The sequence below is a fragment of the Manacus vitellinus genome, unplaced genomic scaffold (genome assembly GCF_001715985.3).
Source record: "Manacus vitellinus isolate BGI_N305 unplaced genomic scaffold, ASM171598v3 scaffold_23_pilon, whole genome shotgun sequence".
Lineage (NCBI taxonomy): Eukaryota > Metazoa > Chordata > Aves > Passeriformes > Pipridae > Manacus > Manacus vitellinus.
Window position 1 is genome coordinate 11,868,872 of NW_021939718.1, and position 22,788 is coordinate 11,891,659.

The 22,788-nt window shown below is 37.4% G+C and overlaps 1 protein-coding gene across 1 annotated transcript in view; it reads left to right on the top strand.

The window, feature by feature from the left end:
- Positions 1-22,788, top strand: part of SSBP2 (single stranded DNA binding protein 2) — a 137,854-nt gene that overhangs the window by 92,105 nt on the left and 22,961 nt on the right. The window contains exons 6-11 of the mRNA XM_029959935.1: positions 1,505-1,594; positions 14,464-14,523; positions 15,793-15,859; positions 16,029-16,099; positions 18,144-18,211; positions 22,434-22,482. Coding sequence (XP_029815795.1) covers positions 1,505-1,594; positions 14,464-14,523; positions 15,793-15,859; positions 16,029-16,099; positions 18,144-18,211; positions 22,434-22,482 — 405 coding nt within the window. The remainder of the gene's footprint in view (positions 1-1,504; positions 1,595-14,463; positions 14,524-15,792; positions 15,860-16,028; positions 16,100-18,143; positions 18,212-22,433; positions 22,483-22,788) is intronic.

Genomic DNA, 22,788 nt, shown 5'->3' on the forward strand with positions numbered 1-22,788 from the left:
TTCCTTCTCTGTTTTTTAAAGTGCTGAGTGTAATTTGCCATTTTACTTTTTTTAAGTCGTTTTCAAAGTGGGGAAGAGTGTGAACTCAGCAGGAGCAGGTCACTAAATCCCTGTGGGAGCTCTGCATCCCCAGAGTTTGTTCCCTCCTGGCAGAGACTTGGACCTGCTGGGACATGTTTGTCCAGTGATTTGTTGGATTCTGTTCCAATGCATTGTGCTCCACTGGACATCCCACAGTGCACATTTCAAGGCCAGCAGAGGTGGGCTCAGCTCGGGCAGCACAGGGACATGTTGTTCATAACTTTGACTCTAAAACACAGTTTAAGCCATTGAAAAAGAAATAAATCTGTGGTAATTAAAGGAATATTTCCTTTTTGCTTGGTTTAAAAAGGTCAGCCCTCCTTCGTACCAGTTTTCAGGTCTTTCCAGCACTATTCCTTAACTTCTTAGGTAGTGTGCCAAACACCTGGAAATACAATTTGCATATCTGCATCTTTTGGACATCGAGTGTAAGCACACAGTAAATGGAGTGATAATTTAATAAGCATCAGCCATGTGTGTTCTGCAGGGCAGGTATTGGCAGGTCGTTAGTAACCTGCCAGTGGCTCCGAGTGCATTTTGTGGGTTTGAGTACTTTCACAGGAGATTTTCAAGCCTTTATAGGTGATTCAGCCTCATACCCTACAGAAACACATTGCAGGAAGGAAGACTGCTAGAAATTAAAAGTAATTGAGGTTCCAACACATGACAACAGAAGCAGTTTGGCTTCCCTTTTTGTATGACAATCTCCTGCTTTATAAATTGCCAGGAGCAATATTCTTTGATCGCTTATTCCAGCTGAAGGATTTGCAAAGGTAACTAATTTCATCCTCTGATTCACTCCTTAGAAATCCCTTTTTTCTTTTCCCTTCCAAAACCATAACCCAAATTCTTCTAATTTGTCATGGTGTTTATTTCTGGGGTTGGTAAAATCCATGGGCATTACCAGCAGAATTGTGAGCATTCCTTCTTGTGCTGTTTGTAACAGAATCCTGTTTTGGAGCTTGTTGTTGTGAGAGAATATTACAGTCCGATGAAATTATCTTTAGAGTGCTTGGAAATCGCTGATAAAATGCATAAATTACTTAGTTTATGCTGTATGTGTATCCTTGTGCATGTGTGAGGCTGTTTCTACATGTAATACAAGAAAAAGTGTGCAAGTTACACTCACATTTGTGTATGCAGACATACTCAGATGCAATATTTTTTAAAATTTAGTCAATCTGTCTAATGGATGCATGCAATCTCTGGCATCCTTGCCCTCATTTGTTATTTTCACAAATCATGATACTTGTATAGGTGATGACTAAACAATTTTAATTCACCTTCAGATGAAACAGTGACATAATAACATACCCGGAGAATTACTTTCTGCGCTTTGGTCAGGTTTTGGGGTTTTTTGGGGAGGGGATTTAATGCCTACCAATGCAATGACAAAGGTTTATTTTCCCTTTGTTCTTTTCAGAGTGCTGCAGCAGCTCCCAGTCCAGTGCTAGGAAACATTCCCCCAGGAGATGGCATGCCAGTAGGTCCTGTACCACCGGGGTTTTTTCAGGTATTCAGAAAAAATTATGATTACAGGCATTTCAGGATAGAAAATCCTCTGTAATACTGTGTGCAAGTCTGTAGAAAAGATTCTTTCCTAAACTATGTCTCACTATATGGTGCACTATTTGAGTTTATTTTTAAACAAGAGTGAATAGGTGTAAAGGAAGGGACCTGACTGTAGTTTATGAATTAGTACAGTACAAGTCCTTTCAAGAACAAGAAATGGTGCCATTTTACAAGTAGAGATTGAAAATGCTTGAGTGAGTATAATATTAAAATAATTTCTTATGATAATATACATGACATTACATGGAAATTTTAAAGTGAGAACGTTGTTGGTTGTGTTCAGCTCTGCGCTAAGCCACAGGCCAGATCTCTGAGGTCTTCAGGCTTCAGTGGGAATTAAGCCTGGGCAATCTCCTTGTGCATTGAAGATCCCAACGCCAGTGCCCAAAAAAACAAGTCCAGGATTTATACCACGTGTTGCTTCTATTGCGTTTAGTGAAACTAAACACCTGGTGAGCATTTTGGGCACTGACAGTGCAGGATATTATGATGGAAAAAATGGCATCTTTTAGTGCAAGGCCAACCTGATACTTGTAATCTGAGTCTCAACTGCTCCCAGGTTGAGGTTGTGTCTCCTCTTCACCAAAACTCGCTTGGTTTTCTCTATATTGGCAAACTAAGGCATGATTTTTGATAAATGAATGAAAAGATATGTGCAAGTGAAGTGGAAAATATCTGACTGCTGCCAGTCACAAAATCCTCAGGAGTTGGCAGAACTGATTAATTAATTTATTTCTGCTTTTCCTGCCTTGAGCAGCTGGTTAGGTAGATTTTTTTTACACACAGTTTTATCTTAATTTTTAGATTGTATCAATACTTCACTTTTTTCTTTCTTTCTTTTTTTTTTTACGTCAGTCACCCACTCCAGTTGTGATGTCAAAGGAATTAACTTTTTTTCTGTTATTTTCTGGAGTGACATTTAAGAGGGGGAAAGGGCACCAATAGGACAAGTATGTGAAGTGCAGAGGAGAGAGTAACTATTTTAAAGGTTTTACAGAAGGAGGATGTGGGCGTTTTGTTTTTAGAAGCGTGAAAAGACTTCCAGCCACTCTAGATCTTTTAAAGATGTAAGAAAGACATGATGACAGAAAGTTAAGTATGGGTAAAATTTCCTTGTTTGCCAGTACCTGGCTTGAGTCTTGCTTGAAGCCACAACAGCAGCCTGCTCTTTTTGCAAGGCCTGGGATTGAAAATTAACATTTTTTTTTTCAAAATATTATTAAATTTTGCTGAAGTCATCTGCTTAAGAATACATGTAGGTTTGCAAATCCAAGTGCAGGTTTGATGGTGGGTGCATTGATATGGTTGGGAGCAATCCCACCAAGGGAAGCTGAGCCAGAATCCAGTCATTTACATTCCAGTGTGGTGGAAACTGTAAGGTATGTGTAAAGCTGATGAGCGCAGACAGCCCCTGACAAGGTGTGGTGGTGTTGGAGTGAGTGCTGTCAGGCAGCAGTTTAATACCACATTGTGAAACCCTCAGTGGGAGCCGAGTCTCACCAAGGTCAGTTCATCTGACAAGAAAATGTATTGACAGATACAGCTCTGCCTGTGAAACATGAAAATTGGGGAACATCATCTGCTGCCCTGAAACATAGGTGAAATCACAAACAAGGCAGAGAAACTCATGATGAAAACTTCCTACTGCCTTCGTAGGTACTGTTTTCCTTGTACACCTGTAATTAGACAGTGCATTTCTCTGTCCTCTCCTGCAGTTTCTCTGGTCCCATCTGGTCCTGAGAGGAACCAAACCACAGAAAACATCTTCATCTGCCTTGTTCTGAGTACTGACAAACTCCAGTCCTCTTTCACCAAGAGTTTGCAGTTCAGACCTGCAGCTTCCTCTTGGGTGATGAAGGCAAACAATTTTGTTCTTCAGGAGAGGGAAGATTACGGGGAGAGTGGAGAGTGGTGCTTATGTCTATATTTAGTTCTCTGAGACTTTGCAATACAAAAGCATTGTAGCACTTCAACTTCTTTTAACCTAAAATTTATCTAGAAGATCATCCTGGAACTATAAGGATGCTTTTTGTTGCTTTCATGAGCTGTTTGGATTGGCCTAAACTGAGGCTGTTGACCAGCTCTGCTTGGAGAGCTCAGATGATACAATTTCTTTTCTCTTGGTTTTGCACTGAAACTGTGTTTCAAGTGGGCATAAACCACGCATGGTGATGTAACCAAACTGGAAGTCATGGCTGCTGCAATGGATTCTTATCAGACAGGTCCGGGGAACATGGAAGTTCAGACGGGGACTGTGCTGCAAACAGAGGATCATTACTGAGATTCTCTTAAGGCTGGCTCTGCTGACCATTAACACGATTTTTGAGAACTTTGGTTTTTAAAAAAAAAAAAAATCTTATTTTTTACAAAAGAAAATAAATATATTTTTATTTTATAAAATAATACAGTATGTTAGTGTAGCAGATGGAGGTAGCTAAATAAGGGAGAATTATGGTTTCTCAGACAGTATGTGGTAAAAGTCTGCTCTTTCTAAAATGAGGTTTTCTTGCATATTTAGACCACTAGCACTGAAGTTAATTAGCAACCTCTGGCATTTCATGTCTGGTCCACAGAGGTGGAGTTTCTGAAGCCATCAGCTGAGTTTTTCTTGTGTCTCCATGTACCTGTACTTTTATACTTCAGTTCAGGTGATGGATGACGGTCACTACAGTGCTGACAGTCTGAAACAATGATACAGTGAAGGGAAGGTGGTGGAGTTGTGCAGTGCTCTTTTCAACTAAATGACTTCTTTAGTTGAAGACTAAAGACTTTTTTAGTCTAAAAAAAAGAGAATTGTTTACAGTGTCAGAAGTTAAATTTGAGAAGTCAAGAAAACAGGTTTATAAGGAGTTAGGATGTGCCTCAATTTCCTCCTCCTATGTTGGGCTTTAATGTAATTTTAAATGTCATAGTTATGTATTTTTTGTCCTAATCTTCTTTTAGTCTGTACAGTAGTGAGACTCTGGAAATAAACAGGTGTGATACAATAACTGAGCCTGCTCTTGGTTCATTAGCAGCAAAACTTGAGTGTGCGGGACTATAGGAGCAGTGAAGGCATTAGTTCTGCTGTACAACACTCTGAAACTCCAACTAGGAGAGCCCAAACAGTTACTTGGGCAATAGAAGTCGTACAACTATATTAGATTACATAAGATGACTTTACATATCTTTGAAATGCTCATCTAACTCCAGCCTGAGTCTGGAAATCATTTTACCAGTTTTCCCTTAGACCACTTCCTGTCTGTGGAGCTCAGGTGTGAGGAAGGCACTTCGCTACTGTGTTAGTAAAATAAAGTAATTTGGGACATTTTCTGTGTCAGTTTTTAGACATTTTTTAGTCTGTGTCATTTGTAAGTTTCTTCATGTGTCCAGGCATAGAGATCAACATGACCTGGTCTGTGTCCCTCTCTTTGGAGCCTGGTCCTGACAGAGGGCAGCTGAAAAACTGAATAAAATTGTAATAAATAATTACCTTTGGGTCTGGGTGTTAGTGGATGCATAAATTGTCACCAGCCAGAGCTTTACACGAGGCTCTTAAAAACTCATTTGCAGTGAGGTAAATTCTTCCACCTGTGATCAGGGAGGATTAGGTCATAGAGTTCAAAGACTCTCAGATTTTCACATCCAGTCCTGCAGGTGCAAGCTACCACTCTTCAGCAGTTTCCATGGATATTTCCATCCATCCCTTCATTGATCTTTCAAAGTCAGCAAAAAAACTTGAGAAAAGTTACATTTGGATTTTTTCAGAATATAATTTATATATATATATATGGTTATTATATATATAAAAATAAATAAAAATAGTAAGCAAATAAACAGAGGCCAGAGGGAAGTTTCAGGGTGTATGTTCACTGTAGTATTTTGAATTTTTAAAAAGAATGGATAGTATTGATTTCTCAGGATTTTATTTGCCTTTTAGTTAATTTTCCAGTTTTAGCAGACCTAAATCATAGAATCATAGAATCGTAGAATTGGAAAGGTTGGAAAGGACCTCTGAGATCATCAAGTCCAACCCTTGATCCACTACCACCACGGTTGCTAGACCATGGCACTAAGTGCCACATCCAGCCTCATCTTAAAAACCTCCAGGGACAGAGAATCCACCACTTCCCTAGGCAGCCCATTCCAATGCCTGATTACCCTCTCTGTAAAGAATTTCCTTCTAATGTCCAACCTAAACCTCCCCTGGTGCACCTTGAGGCCATGCCCTCTTGTCCTACTGCTGGTTGCCTGGGAGAAGAGACCAACTCCCACCTGGCTACAGCCTCCTTTCAGGTAGTTGTAGAGAGTGAGGAGGTCTCCCCTGAGCCTCCTCTTCTCCAGGCTGAACAGCCCCAGCTCCCTCAGCCTCTCCTCACAGCACTTGTGTTCAGGTCCCTTCACCAGCCTCGTTGCTCTTCTCTGGACCTGCTCCAGCACCTCAATATCCTTCCTGAACTGAAGGGCCCAGAACTGGACACAGCACTCCAGGTGTGGCCTCACCAGCGCTGAGTACAGGGGAAGAATCACTTCCCTGGTCCTGCTGGCCACACTGTTCCTGATCCAGGCCAGGATGCCATTGGCCTTCTTGGCCACCTGGGCACACTGCTGAGTTTAAAATAGAGTAGCATAGGATGGTTTGAAAGGGACCTTAAAGACCGTAGGGGGAAGCATGTCGTTTTATAAATTGACAGTTCACTTGTATAATTTGGTAATTTTGTTGAAAGTTAAGTTTAGCACTGTCTGTACCTTTTCACATGCTTTTTTTTTAAAACTCATTAATTTTTAAGCAAATCTGTTAAAATTTGTTCTAGTTCAGTTTACCCACTAAATGTTCCATGACGCCTGTGTTTTCTAAAGGGATTTTAAAGTTTGCCTCATTCACAAATTTAAGATCATCAGATAAACTTGGAATGTCATGGAAAAGAAGTGTCGACACCATTTTGAAATACAAATGTTACATATTCCTCTTATATAAAGGGGAAAAAAAAACCAAAACAGACCAAACCCAGCCCTCTAAATTACTGTGAGCCTGTCTTGCCATCTAGTGGCAGCTGTTCATGCTCGTTTTAGCTTAATCCATGTTATTCTAAAGTATTATTTTTAGCCTTGTTTGTCATAGTATAGCTCACCTAATGCTTCAGAAGAGCATCATTACGGTGAGACACATGAGCAGAAAGGACTCTTCCATTTATCTTTCTACCTAGCATTACTATTTATATAAATGTATAAATAAATAAATGTATAAATATATGTATAAAAAGAAATATATGTAAAGTTAAACATTTAAATAGTGGTAATAAGCAAAGTCAGTGAATTAAAAAATCAGTAACATGCTCCTCTTGCATTTTGAAACAGAAATAGTGAACTACTTACCTATGTAAAGGAGATAGGTTTCTAAGCTGTCATGTAAGGCTGTAAAACATCTCTGTGATGTTCTGCTTAGTTCACACTTAACACTGACAATATTTACAGTGAAGTCATGGCATAATACACTTTTAAACAATAGAGCTGCTGTTACAGATTCAGTAAATGCAGTATTTGATGAAAACAGTTGCAGTAGGGGAGATGGGGAGGGAGAAATCCTCCAGCATCCCTTTAAAGCCGTTTTGGAGTGAATTGTCCACAAAAGTGGTTGTTTGTGCAAGGGGTGAGGATTCCTGGTTCCAAATGTTTAAAAACATTTTGTTTATTTTTAACCCCCTTTGAGCTCTTCCAACTCTTGTCTTCCTTTTAATACTCATGAAGTTTCCTGGTTTTCCAGGAGTTTCTCTGCATTTTGTCTCCCACCTTCAAGCAGAAACACCTCATTATCCTCAGATCCTCCTCCATCACTCACCTTTGAGTGCTGACCTTCACGTTTTCCCAATGTTTGTAGCATTGCCTATACCTTTTTTCTTTTAAAGCTAAAATCCTTGCAAACAAACTGGGACACAACTGAAGAATTAGCTGGATTTGGCACGTGTCCACACCCAGCCTCAATTCCAGTGGAGCAAACAGGGCAGTTGCAGGTGAAGGAGTGAAAAGTTTAAGAATTTTGAGGAGAGCAGGCACAGTGAAGTCCCAGAAGCTTGAAAGCATCCTGGATATTGTGAAAATACTGTTACAAAAGAATGAAATGTCACCAAAGCTACAAACACAGCCTGTGGGCAAAGATAGCAGCTTTGGTAGGCCTTGAAAAGCTGTGAAAATAGAGTTTAAAAGAGATTTTTTTCGCCCTGGGTTTATATTATTAATGCAGGTAAGAAGAATTTTATTGTATTTTTTGGAATCTCCATTGTTTGTAAATGCATTCACCCCAATGTATCAGACTGGGAATACCCAAGTGCATAACAATATTGGTATGCCTAATTTTTGCAGAATTCAGATCTATGCATTTTGTCCTCACTAGTATCATGCTGCATTTTAAAGTATTCAGTTTTTAATCTTAAGACTTCTTAGACTATGTGAGAGGGCATTATCATTTGGCAAGATTTTTTTGTCTTTTTTTGTGTATGTGTGATTCCTTTTCTCTAAAATACGAGGAGTAAAGTCATCTTTAAAGAGAGAAAGATACCCAACATCTGTTGGCTTCGATAATCCTTCCCTGCAGTTGTGGTAATGGTTTTACTGCTTGTAACTGTTGGAACAAATTAAAACTGCTCAGCTTGAGCAGCTAAATCAGCTGTGAGCCCCCCACCTCCCCTCCCAGGGGAAGAGGGCATCTTCCCAGGAGATCTGTTCTCAGCTTTATAATTTCATCCTGAAAATTTAAATTCTTTGTAAGATAAACCTTAGAAATCTAAGGGTAGTGACCATACACCAAAATTAGTCTTATATTTGCTGCTGAAGTGGTGCTGGAGAGAGCAGAGGAAGGGTTGTTATTTGTAAGTGATGCTCCTCTCTGCTGAGGTTGGTTCATGTTCATAATCTCACTTTTTTCAGGAGCCACAAGTGCTTAGGTTGGAAGCCAAAAGGGATGACAGTGCTTTGGAATGTTGCATTTATTAAATGTAAAAGCAGGAGTAACAAACCTCAGCTTGTCATTGTCAAAGCTACTCCAAAAGATCAATCGTATATCACAATCAGGTTCACTAAATTTAAGGAAATGCTTTCTCAAGCTCAAGTGGTCTGTCTGTGTGTTGTCTAAAGGGGTTTTTTATTTTTTATTTTTAAATGTGATACATCCTGGATGTTTTGGTGTGGCAAGTTTGAAATACTGTATTTTATGTAGTATTTCCATTTATTAAAAATTAAAATAAAAATGTTAGCCTGGTTTAAGGTGCGTGTAGATAATAACCCTTCTAAAATTTGCATTTCTTTCAAAAATGCGTAAAAGTCTCATGTGCAGAACTTGGCCACTTTGTCTCTCAGTTACTAAATCTTGAGCATGAGATAATGATGTTTCCCATAAAGTGAGACAGGTATAATTACAGTGCAATTCCTAACGGTCATCAATTCCTAAAGGTCATCTAAGAGCACACCTGGCTTTAGGTTTGGTTCTTTTAAATAAGGTTTTGTTTCTTCATTTGTCTACACCTAAGAAGGTATATATTTCAATATTCTCCCATATGGTGGAATGACTCTTGCATTTTTTTACAGGGGATAAATCATGGAATTTGTTTGAAATGCTGGCATTGCTGTAACTTGGAATTTGAGATGTGGAAAGACAAATGTCTCTGGAAGGCTTTTAAATTTAGGAAAAAATTATTAATTTTGCTCTATACTCTGAATTAAATTAGACCTCTTACCTCTTGCTGTTTATAGGTTGTCATTCTGACTTAGAAAACTATAAATATGGGAATGAATTTTCTAAGGGATCTTTTTCTGAAGGACAGAGAAGAACTTGCTCATGGTAGTATGTATGGTCATCAGGAAAGGACAACATAGACAGAAGTCCCATCTGAGTGCTGAGAAAACACAGTTTTACAGAAAATAGCGAAAGTAAAATCAGCTGGCTTGGTTTGCACTGGTAGATTGCAAGATGTGTAGTATATAACCCAAATTTCACTGCTGAAATACTTCAGTAAAATACAAACCAAAGCCCTCTAACACTGTGGTTGCCACTGGGGGAGCAGAGCAGGACAAGAAGGGTGCTGTAATTAGCAGGGTAATTAACAGTAAAATGCAGTTGAATAGGAAAACAATTTTTAGTTCAGAATTAGTGATGGCCTGTCCCAGCCTCACAGAGGGTAAGTTACATGTTTGCACTAATCTGATCTCAGAATGTGTCATTTTGGGAGCTAATTGAGTTTAGTCCTGGTTAGATTTAAAAATGTGTTAATGAAGATTGTCATTAAAACTGTGGTGACTGTTCCTGCTGATGGAGATTCCACCAAAAAAAAATCATAGTGAAAACTAAATAAATGAAAAGTATGTGAATTGTGAGGTAACTTGAATAAATTCAATTCGCACTTATTTTATGGCTCTCTGCTGGTCCTTTTCAGGAGTTCAAACTCTAATTCCTCTGAGGGGTTTAAATTTCCATTTCAAAATGGAAGTAGTAGTTGTAAAGCACCTCTAAAGCATTTTCTAAAATATACAAGTCTTAAGGAGTTATATCACAATGTTGTCTACTCTAATAAGAAAATGAAACAAAAATATCCAGCAGTCTTATTTTTTACCATTTGGATGGAAAAGAGGAGGAGAAGGAGAAATAATAATAATAATAATAATAATAATAATAATGTAATACCAAACCTTTTAACTAGGAATAGAATTTGAAAACAAAAAAGATGAGGGTTAATTGTATTTTCACGGACAGAATGTGTAACTAAGCAATTCATTTTTTAACAGGGAGAGGAGAACAAAGATTTTTTACTTGTTTCACTTGTTAAAATTTAGAACTTTAACTGAAAAAAGGAAGAGATTGGGTCATTTTCAGAATTTCCATATGAGATATAACCCTGTCTCTGGCAGCTTCATCCCTCTTCCAATATCTACTCTTCAAGTAGCTGCACAATTAATTTAAACTTATTTATTGTATTGTGTGCAAATGAAGCCTGTATTACGTTTTAAGCATCTAGTGATAAGTAGTGTTTAGTGCTTGTGCTGGTGGTGGTGACTGAATTATACAAACTAATTAATACCATTTCATACCAAGTGCTAAAGCCCTGTCTCACCCTGTGTTTTTTAATTTGTGTGTGTTGTTCCCCTGAGAGATGTTTTTCATTTTAAAAGCATCATCCATCTCTCAAGGTTTGTGTTGAAACATGTAATCTGAGAAGATAGATCTCAATTTGATAATGCAGGTTAAAAAAAATGAAAAAATATATTTACAGTCAATTCAGTCTCAATAGTAATTTAAATATTCAAGATTATTTATTTAGCTATGGATTATTGTAAATTTTTCAAGTTTACATGAGTCAAAATATGATTGATAAAGGTAATGGCATGAGGGCAAAAAAAAAAAGATAAAGATGTCAATGCAAATAACCCTCACCCATGTCTGGAAGGAAGTAAATTGTAATTCCAGCTTCTGGAAGGAAAGTAAATTAAAAATAAAAATAGATTTGTTGAAATCTGCTATGCTTAGTAGAACATCATCTTTTAAATCCTTTGTTCCACTACTATTAGGTAAAGATGAAAACTAAACCACACCATATTTTATAGCTGCCTGAACAACTAAAAGAGAGTAAGAATTGCACAAGTGGCAGAGAAATATCCCAGCTTCTGTGCCTTTATGACATCAGCTTCCTGCTGGATATTTTTTTGTGAAATCACATTTTCTGCCACCCACACGTGGGCAGTGAGACCCCTGTGCTGCAACATTGATTCTTCAAAGACTTTCATACTAGAAACTTGATTTCTGTTCATCCCCTTGTGTAGTGAACTAAGAAAAATAGAATTTTACAAGACTTTCACATTGCGTATGTACACACAACTCACAAAATTGCATTAAATACACAGATATGAGATACCCTTTACTGTGCCTGTACACAGACGATTGTTCTTTAGCAAAAAGATAACAAAAAAGTACTACAGCTTCTGGCACATCATTCATGTTCTTGAATTTGTCCTCTTTTAAAGTATTTCTAACAATTTAACATTGCAGGATGCTGTAAATAAGAGCAAGGCGATTACTAAAGTTAACATTTCACATCTTGATTTTATTTTGTGTAGTCTCATTTTAGTATTTTTTTAGTATTCTAATTATTTTCTCCTTTTAGGTTTTTGGGTTTTTCTTTTTTTCACTCTAGGTTGATAAATACAAATATTCTGTGGCAATTACCCAAAAGGTTTTTCCTTTCTAGCCTCATTTTCACTCAGTTAAGTAGAAACTCCTGCTTTCTTTGGTCTTAGTTGCCTGATGGCAGACTTCAAGATACTTTTTGTGGTGCCAAATTACTGAATTCCATACCTGCAGGCAAGAATTATGATATACTGGTGTCAGTAGGTGTGGTGGTGGTATCTCCATCTCATCCATGACTTAGATATGGCATATCTTAGATATTTTGTTTTATTCATATTATTTTTTGGTTTTTTCCTTTGTTTGGGGGTTGTTTGGTATTTGGTTTAGGCTTTTTTCCTATTTTTCAGTTTGGTTTGGGTTATTTTTGTTTTGCTTTGGTTTTTTTTTTGGTTGGTTGGTTTTGGTTTAGAGGGTTTTTGGGCGAATGGTTGATGTTTTGTGTTTGGGTCACGGGTGTTTTGTGTTTGGGTCCAAGTCTTCAGCGTGTACAGAATTAATTTTTATCATCAGAAACAAGTGCTGAGAGACCAGTTCAAAGTCTGTGGCCACTGGTTTTTGTTTAGTACCAGGATTTTGGACCCACTGAGTTTTGGGGTGTTTGTGCTGCAAGAGAAGGGGAAGACAAAGTTCCCAAGAAGTCGCTGACAGAGGGATTCCTGCCATAAGAAATGTAAAGCCTCCCTAGACCATGGTAATGTCACCAGCTCTTAACAAAGAATTAGTAGAAAACTTAGTAAAACTAATTCAGAGTCTAAATGTCGGGTGCTCTTATCAATGACAAAGGATGGAGTGTAAAAACATGTGTCACAAACTTTCTGCTGCTTCATGTCTTCCAGAATCCTGGTGCTTAATAATGTGTTCTTGGAGACTTTAAAAAATGTTCCCACTGTAGGGAAAAGCTTTAATATTTAACATATTTTCTTTTAAATGTTGGACGGAATGTCTTTGTTGTCTTGATACGTCTTGGTAGAATCTTTTTGTGGACAACCATGACATTGGTGGTGGAGAGGAAGAAGTTTAGTACAAATGACAAAAATAAGAATATTTAAGTTTTTAGCAGTAAAATTTTTGGGGTAAGTTAAACCATAGGAACTATTCGAAATCTATTGGTCATTGATGGCAGTTGTACCTGGATTCTCTTGTGTAAAGATCAGAAGAAGATTTAAACCCTTCCACAAGCATGTTTAAGAAGAATACACAGATAAATGAATATTTACAGTATATAAACCTTCATGTAAGCTTGGAAGGATCAGATTTTTTGCAAATCACAGACTATTACATAATATTCGTAGTGTGGTTCTACTCTACACAGTTGAGTTGAGAGACACTTCTGATTTCCCCTTTATGAGCTGTAAATAAAGATGAGTTTTGTTGCTGGATGAGGCAGTCCTAACCAAAGGTACTCACTGGAGTGGCTGTGCTTGCTTGACCTTTGTGGAAATTGTTGAAATTCTGATTTCCTCACACTTTTACTGTTTTACAAGGGCCTGGCCACATGCACAGTCCTTTTCTCTTTCTTCTTTTCTCATCAGAGATTCTCCCCATCGGAAGGTGCCCAAAGAAGTCTCCCTCTTCTACAGCACATCAAATGCCTTTTTATTAGCTTTTCAGAATTGTTATTGAACTTTCTTCTCCAGTTTGTAAACCCTCTGTACTTCAAATTGCTTTCTACTACTTACTTTATGTGCGTGTTTATGTAGTATACAGTATTTCAGCTTTCATCTGATTCCAGGATATGAAAGGTTTCATTTATTTATGCAAGATCATACGACAAATTCCAGCAGTAATTATTGGTGAATTATTGCTGGACTTTATAAGTGTGTGCTCACAGTTAAATAACTTTTAGCTCTATATTTTCTCCTGGAGTTACAGGTACCCTGCCTGCCAAAGCCATCCTCTTCGTCATCTTTTCATTCAGATGTTTTTGCCTTTCTCCTGTAGATTTCACATTTACCACTAATCTTTGTAGATTTCTGGATTATTGTTTAACGGAGATGTTAGATGTGTTTGCTGGCAGTACTGTTTGTTTATCATGGGCTGTGAGGGAGCTCAGGAGTAGCCAAGAGGCTTTAGAACCTTGTGGGATGGTACAGCAGATTTGGGTATAAATTTGGGTTTGAGAGAGGAGTGTGAGGATGGAGGGATAGGAGGAGTGCAGCACTGAATTTATATGGCTGATGAAACCACCAAAATTCTAAATATTTACAACAAAAACTTGGAGTCTCTGTCCTCACAGGTTAAATTTTGTAGTTTACTCTATTATGAAAAAATGCATGAAAAATATTACTGCATTATTATGCTGTTCTTTACCTCTGGACTCTCCCAAGAACACTTTTCTATTCCAGGGTTCCCATCTTCCCCCCTTCGCCAGTGTAGATGTCTGATTATATGATCTGAATGGTCTATTATTCTTCTTTGTAATGCATTAAGTTATTTATATTCTGCACACACAACTGCTGTAACAAAGTTTTAAGCAATATACCTTAGTAGAAGTATTGGCTAAGAATTTTAAAATTTATTTAATTCTGCTAAACATTATGGGACACTATCCTGAATACTCTATTTAGGCTGGATGCTGTAGCTGTGAGTATGACAATGACCCAGTGTGGTATATACAAGCTAAGTGGAATTATTTAGCAGTATTTCTTTTTTTTTCACAGCCTTTCATGTCCCCTCGGTACCCTGGAGGTCCAAGGCCACCTCTAAGAATACCCAATCAGGTAAGAATTTATCACTCCAGAGTGAGTGTTTGCTGTCTTACTTAATTCTGTGTAAAATGCATCAATCTCTCTACATACAAATTAAGTTTACTTCACAGTAAATATGGAGGTTATTGGTGAATAACAGATACCATGAAGTGCTGTGTGGCTCTTACAGACACTCTGAGGGCTTTATAAAAGTGTTGAATTCCCAGTTTACCCTCTTCCCTATCAAAGGATTCGTCTGCCAGCAAGGCAGGGATGTAGTGAGCTGCTGTTGGTCAGCAGGGACCTTCACTGGCCCATCTGTAAAAAGATGGTTCTGGAAGTGGAGAGCATTTGTGGTTTTAAGTTCTCCATAGTGTTTCCAGGGCTGCCTTTCTTATTGTCACACTATACCCCAATCTCATTTGTGGCTATTTTTTGTACCCATGTGACACAGTGTCAACAAATTTGTCTCTAGTTTTGGCACAATATCACTAGAAAGGATGAAATTTAAATAGTATCTTAGCAAAGGTTTTTGAGCTCCTTATCCAAGTATTTGGGTTCCACACACTCTGTGTTCCTGGGCACTGCAAATCCTGGCAGGGGGGAGCTGGACGTGCTGAGTGGAAGCGCTGCCAACCTGCAGATTTTGTTTCAGGAGTGTTGTTTTGTCTGCACACTGTGATATTTTCGGTTCAGAGCTGGAACATAATCACATAATGTCAGTGAATTACAGGTCTGGCTTCATTCACATTATACCATGTTCATGAATAGCTACTTTTAGCACCACTGCCATGACTCGGGTTACAGTGTGGATGGGCAGTGTGTGGAAGCAATGAACTATTATAGTGCAGCTTTAAGGCTCAGAAGAGGTGGTAGTTTGGTCCTGGTCTAGTGGAACATGCCCCTGCCCATGGCAGGGAATTGGAATGAGATGAGCTTTAAGGTTCCTTCCAACCCAAACCACTCTGTGATTCTGTGATTTACTCATTCTGTGATTTACATTTGTACTGAAAATTTGGTGCTGTTTTGGAATGCTAAATAGCACCCAGTGGATCAACCACAAAGATCCATTAATAAAAACATTTTTCTACTTGGCCAAACTTCAGTTAAGATCCTGTGAAAATGAGCCTTAACCCTAGTTCAGCAAACCCAAAGGGTAGATTAACAAGTGGGGACATTAAAGCACATTACCCTTGGGTCAGAAGAAAAAGCCAGGAATTAAAAAGTAAAATATATGTGTTATGTCTTTAAGATAAATTTCTAAGCATTAAGTGCTTTTCCCGGTGGTTTCCCTTCCTTCAGGCCCTGGGAGGTGTCCCTGGAAGTCAACCACTCCTGCCCAGCGGGATGGACCCCACACGGCAGCAGGGTGAGTTCAGCCACTCCAAATTACTACCCTCACAAACTTGTATATTTCTCCCTGTATTTCAAACCCTACTGCACCTCTTAAAGATTTTTTTTTTTTATTAGAAAGGATCAATTTGCTAAAAGTTACCTGTGTATTGTGTAATTTTTAATGTGATGTGACTTTATTGCAGGACATCCAAACATGGGAGGGCCGATGCAGAGGATGACTCCTCCGAGGGGAATGGTGCCATTAGGACCACAGGTACCTTCTACAGATGGGTTATTCTTACTTGACAGGCCTGTACATATATTCCTCTGACTTTCTGTAACTTGAAGGTGCCCAGGATTTGTTTTCACAGTCCTCTTCTAAAATAAACTTCCAGTTTTACAAAATAAAAAATTAGCTCTGAATTGCAGCTGTGCAAAATCCAGAAGGAAAAATCTGTCATTTTTGTTAAGATTTGGAATTAAATGGGGAATCCCTTCATTTGCTTATTTCAGAAAAATGTGTGCTGTCATCAAAGACTGACATTGGTAAGGGAGACCAAGGGTGGAGTAGGTGTTTCCTCATCCTGCTCATGGATAATTATGCTGATTAGGAGAAAAAATACTTCTAACTTAGAGAAACTCTTTGTACCAAAAATACCCCTGGAAATTCTGTGAAGTTTTTCTTTCATCTACTCTTGATCTAAATTTTTGGTGAGTGCTGGAGAGATTTTAATGTAAAACAAGATGCTCTTGTTGCCATTTCTTGCCCTTGTCCATCATGAGCAGATCTGTGGCTCTGTTTCAGCAGTGGACCAAGGGAGGAAACAAACGGCTCTGGTGCACACCTGAAACACAAATCCAAAATATTATTCTGCGTTTTGTCAGCACTGTCATTGAGGGAATGTGTAGGTGGTGGTGTTTCATATTGGTGTTGCCAGTGTTTTGTTTCACAGTGTGCTTGTTGTGCCCACACTTTGCATTTTCACTTCCCCATTTCAGATAATCTCTCTTGTGGCTTCTTGTTTGGATAACAGCTACATTTTTAATGATTAAATATCTTTGCCTTTCCAGTTCTGTCCATAACTGTCTCTACAATTTTGGATTTTCTTGGTACAAACCAGTTGTGCAGTTCCATACATTGGCCATGTGACCAACAAAACATCATTAAATACATTTCTCAATTTTTTCTGTAGCACTGAAATACATTTACCATTTTTGGAGGTAGAAGGAGAAGCTTTGCTGTGCTACCATGTGAGATTGAGCTGATCCTTTATGCAGCACCATTAGTCACACAGCAGGCAAATTTCATGCCAGTTTTTTTATGAAGATAATTTTCCCATTTTTGCTGTTGCTTAAAATCCAGTGGTTTTGTAAGTTTCTCCTTTCTTGTGCCAAACATCCTCTTAAAAGGTAACCTACCCAAAGCTTAAGTTCACAAATTATTCTATAAATGGGCATACTCTTATTTTAGGACAAACTAGTAAATTTGTTTAGCAGTTGCAGTAATTACAGTTAAAAGTTAGACCATGAGGTGGGACAGACTGTTCTGCTTGTATCCCACTGAATAAAACCAGGCATAATTTACCTTTTTGTTTAAGTAGTAGAGTTCAACTTCTGTCACGATATCAGGGCATAAACTCAGGCTTTATGGGCATCAGGTAATTCATTTATTAGCATTGCTATGACATTAAGTATCATATGAAATACTCTAAATATTAGTTATCATAGAGCTGGGCTAGTGGAAGGTGTCCCTGCCCAGGGGATTGAAACTGGGTGGTCTTTAAGGTCCCTTGCAATGCAAACCCTTCTGGGATTCTATGATTTATTAGAATGGAATAACTGGAAGAGAGATGTAATGGTTATGCTGTATGTTATTAAAGTTATATGATATGGTGTAATTTTATACAAGCATAACAAAATTTAATTTAACAGAATACAGATTGACTTCCATGATATAGAAACCTCAGAACCTCAGACAAGATTTTGGATTTTCAACTCCCTTGGTTTAGAAGTCGAATTCATTATAAAACTTCCTTTGCTGGCCATCAAGTTGTCCTCAACATGTGTAAATAATTCCTCCTGGAACAACTTTAACCATTCTTAGCCTATTTCTGTCATTTGTAAACCTTCCTCCATGGGGTTAACAATATCAGTTTTTTAAGTCAACAGTCAGGGAACTCCTGAAAGTATGAAAGGCACTGGCCTGTGCAGGCAGCAGTTCCATGGGGACATCATTAACCTGCTGTCCTTTCTTTTCCCCTCCTCTTTGGTTTTGTTTTTTTGTTTCGTGGTAGTCTGACCCTTGGTTGTCATTGCAGAACTATGGAGGTGCCATGAGACCCCCACTCAACGCTTTAGGTGGCCCGGGGATGCCTGGGATGAACATGTAAGCACAATAATAACTCTTACACTATCTAGAAAATGTCATTATTTCGCTGTAGAAGTATCATTTGCGATAGATCAGACGAGGATAACATGCTTTGATAACTAATAAATGAAATTTTAAGAACTAGACTCACAGTCTCTCACAGGAAGCTTTGCTGTCCCAACAAGTCTGTACAAATACTCAGTTTCTTTCACAGATCAAACTTCAAATATTGGGAATATTTTGTCAGTATAATCACTGAAGAACGCTACAACTATGGCTCTTCTCTGCAAAATAAATCAGTACTTAATTTTAACAAAATAGCCATTGTCTAGAACTATTAAAAAAATACATTTGAAAGAAGAAGTGGTGATGATTCTTTTTCAATTGCTGTTTTTATTTCCATAACTACATTAATTTCCCCTCTAAACAGAAGAACTTTATAGATATGAGTATATTTTTTTCAGTTTTTCTGTGTTGTTCTGGAGCTGGATCATCATCTGGTAAAAATTTAAATAACAGAATTCAGTTAAACCGTACTGATTTATTCCAGGCATTGGTTTAGCCATGAGACTGTATTATGCCTTTTATAACTGAAGACAACCCCCCTTTCTAATTGTGTAGAAATACTTCAGATGTAAAATAAGGAAAACACAGTGATATGCTTTTTATCATTATATCAGAGACACCCATTTTTTCTCTTGTTTTTATAGAAAACATAAATAAAAAATTGTAATTTTCATTTCAAGTAGACCTGTCAACTTGAGAAAGTAAAAGAGGCATTGAGATTGATAATAACATTAAAAAAGAATGAATCTAATCCACCATATTCTTAATTTATTCTGGTTTCTAGACATGCCTTGAGTTCTTGAAGTAAAATCTAAAGTTGTGTGTTACTCCTATCATAGACATTACATGTGGGACTCAAGTAATTCTAGGAGCCTTCTCAAGGGTAGGCATTTATACTTTTAAATTAAATTGATGTAAAACAGATATTTAGATATTTGAAATTCAGTGTGAGTGTAGAATAAGCACTATAGAGGATTTCCTCAGCAGAAGTCTGAATTATAAGAAAATTAACTTCCCAAAATAAAATGTCGTAGAAGTAAAACTGAGGATAGATAAGATATTTTGAAGGTATTTGTCCACATAAATGAGAGTTTACGTAGGAAAAATAAGAAAAGAGGTTTCTGGATGACAAGAATTCCTGGCCTACCAGAAACAGAGAAGATGGATGGAAATGCTAATGTTGCAGCATTTAATAAGCACATTCCATCAAACAGTGGAGTTGCTGTGATCTGGTTTTCTTTAAATTGTATTTTCGGGACACCAGGGTTTTTCAGATTTCAGTTAACACTAAATTTCAGTGAAGACTCATTGTCTGGTCAGTTCCAGCATTCAGGATCAGAGTTCATCAAGGATGGCCCACGGGCAGTGGCAGTGGACGGACGCAGCTGTACTAAATGTGTTCTCTGTTTTATCCCTTACAATTTATCTAACGCTTAGTGCAAGAAACAACAGTGTGAGTCATTTAGGGAAATTAAATTTCCAGGAAACAGGAAAACTGCACATAAGGGCTGTTGCCTTTTAGTAACCTACAGTTGTCTTTACATACCTGTGTATTTTCTTTACATGACAATTTTTCACTGTTCTTTTAATGTTTTTGGACTTTTGGCAGTGTTAAAATCCAAAAATGTATGCCTGCAGAAAAAGCTGCTGTTTAAAAATCCAGCCTTTTCTTCTTGGAAAACTCAAAAGGAAGCTGCTTTGGTCAAGAGCAGACCATCTGCCAAATATAATTGTACATTTTTCTGGGTGAAAAAGTGTCCTTTGCTGTTGAAAATGGCAGCCTGGGGGCTCATAGACAGCATTTCAGTCCATGTACTCCACTAGTGCAGCACTCCTAAGTAATTTCTTCCTCTGTCATCAGTAATACTGTCAGATTTCTGTTTGAAACAGAAAAACCCATGTTTTTCTGCAGAATAACTTTATTTTATTTTTAAGTTTTTAAGCTAAGATTTGATGTAGCTGTTTTTAGAAAAACATCATGTCTTTGTGGGGGAAAAAAGCGCCATTTTTTGGAACAAAGAGGCAGATTTCAGGGAGCAGTGTTACATTTCACTGGTGCTTTCCTTGTGTGACCTGCAGTGCTGTCTCAAGCACTAAGAATATCTCTGTCATGCCTCAAAAAAAAAAAAAAAGTGTGATTTTGTCTTTTAACTTCAATTCACAAACTTGTGTCTGGATGTTTAATTTCTTGATGGAATATATTTGCCCCTTGGGAAACTAAAATTTCAGATTTTTATTTTTCTAAGCACCAGGATTGACAAGACAGGACAACTAAGCTGAAATTGGTCATAGTGGTAAATACTTCATTAATTATTTTGGAATTGGTACATTTATAATAATGTTTTATGACTCTGCTTCCGAAATAAACATTTACTGAAGGGCAAAAGACCTGCTTGCATTGGATTGAAAAAACTGGAGGTTGGGGTTTTTCAAGTGTGTTTTGTAAGCATTTGGCTCCACAAAATCCATATGGCTTTACAGCAGAATCTGCTGCAGTGATTTTTGTGTCTATTCTGAGACCTGGCCAATAAATTTGAAAATTCCAATGGCTTTTTAGATAAAAGGTGAGTTTCCTGGTCTAGGGGTAAATTCCTAAATTTATCTGAGTTACTTGATTGGCACAGAAACAAGTGCAGGGTTTTGAGGTGAAAACAGACTTTTAAGTGTTGTTACAAATATTCCTGATTTCTTTCTCTGAGAGGATCCAATAAACCAAATAAATGTAGGAAAAAGAACAATGGGGGGGGAATTAAAGAACAGTAATATTTCACCATCTCATGTTAGCATTGGAGAAATTGCTGAATATTTGACATGAGAAGTATTTCCTCCCAATTAATAAGGCAGAAAAGACCCTCACCAACATTCCTGATTTCCAACATTCCAACAATAATACCAGTGGAAATAAATCAGTTTTCAGTTGATTTTTTTCTTTTGAGGTAATTCCTTTATAGTTTCATCAACAGTGTAATAAAAAAAAATACGATTAAGTATTAAATCCCTCAGGCAACATAGGCACTTAATAGTTTTTATTTTTGGAAGACGTAAAAAAGGGATAGGAAACTGTATGAACTCATTAATCAGGTGTGATTTTTTTTCTCTCTGTTTAAATCACTCCCCCGTGCCTGGTGAGCTGTGGTGGTTAATGTTGCTTTTCTACAGCTAATGAGGCCAAAATGCCATTTTAAATGTGGAAGTTTTGTCATCTGCTCTGTTGTCACGGCCTTCAAGAAGTGATTCTGTCTTGTTTATAAATAACGAGAAGCTCCTAATGCTCCCAGTAATAATTATGGTTCCTGTGACTGTAAATATGGAGATTTTACCTCTTGTGTGGCTTTAGTTCCCTCAGGATTGTTGAGAGATGAAGGCTCACTGCCAAACTATTTTTCTGAGCTCAGCTGAGAGTGAGAAACTTATAAAAACAGCAAGAATTGTGAGAAAAACATTCTCAATCTGAAGAGTTTTCTGGTTTTAATAAATAAAATTTATTATTGTTGTGGTGATTATTATCATTATTACTGGGTAATTTTTTTTGTTGTTTTTACCATCATCATCATCTAGGGGCTATACCAACATATTTTTCATGGCCTGTTCTTTTATAAATTAGGTGTTCTCAAAACATGTCTCATATAGCATAATTTTATATTTTATTTTTATTTTATATTTATTTACATTTAATGTATATATTTATTTTTAGTGTTACTTATTGCTATTTCTATTTATTTTATAATATATATTATATATAATATATAATAATGTAATTTTCTCTTTTATGTAGCATATTAATAGCATAATTTCTGCTGGTAAAACCTTACTATATTGCAATATTCTAGATCCATAATGAATTGCCTGCATCCTCAGTTCTTTAGGAAGGGGGCTTAATTATGTGAGCAAGATCACTTGTTTTATGACTGAAAGTTTATTTATTTTATGACTAATATTTATTAATTTCACAGTAAATAAATTAATCAACTCACCAAATGGTTAAATGGCAGTGCAACAATGAGAATTCTGCTCTAGCATTTTAACTTGGTGTAGTCATGGTTTATAAACTCACTTTAGTTTGAAAAAAGCAACCTTCTTCCTTCCCTGGAGATAGATAATTTAGATTTTGTTCCCCAGAGGTGGTCAGAGGATGGGGATGGTTCTGTGTCTCATCATTCATCTTCTGTTACAGGGGTCCTGGGGGTGGCAGACCATGGCCAAACCCAACCAATGCTAATTCTGTAAGTAAATATTAAACATATATTTGACATCTTGTATTTGGGGAAGTATCCTTACATCAAGTCCAGCACTTCCATAGCATAAAGGTTATCCTGGGATCCCACATGAGCAACAGTGGCTGGTATTTCTTCAGAAAACACAAAGTTTTCATTGTCATTCAGGGATCACACATCATTAGTTTAAAAATGTCCTTTTTTGGCATTTGCACAAGGGATAATGTGGGTCTGGCTTTTCCTGTTATACAGTTCTTTCTGTTTTCTCAGTTTTGGTATTTTAATTCTAGTAATGACAATTGGGGAGGGGGAGAG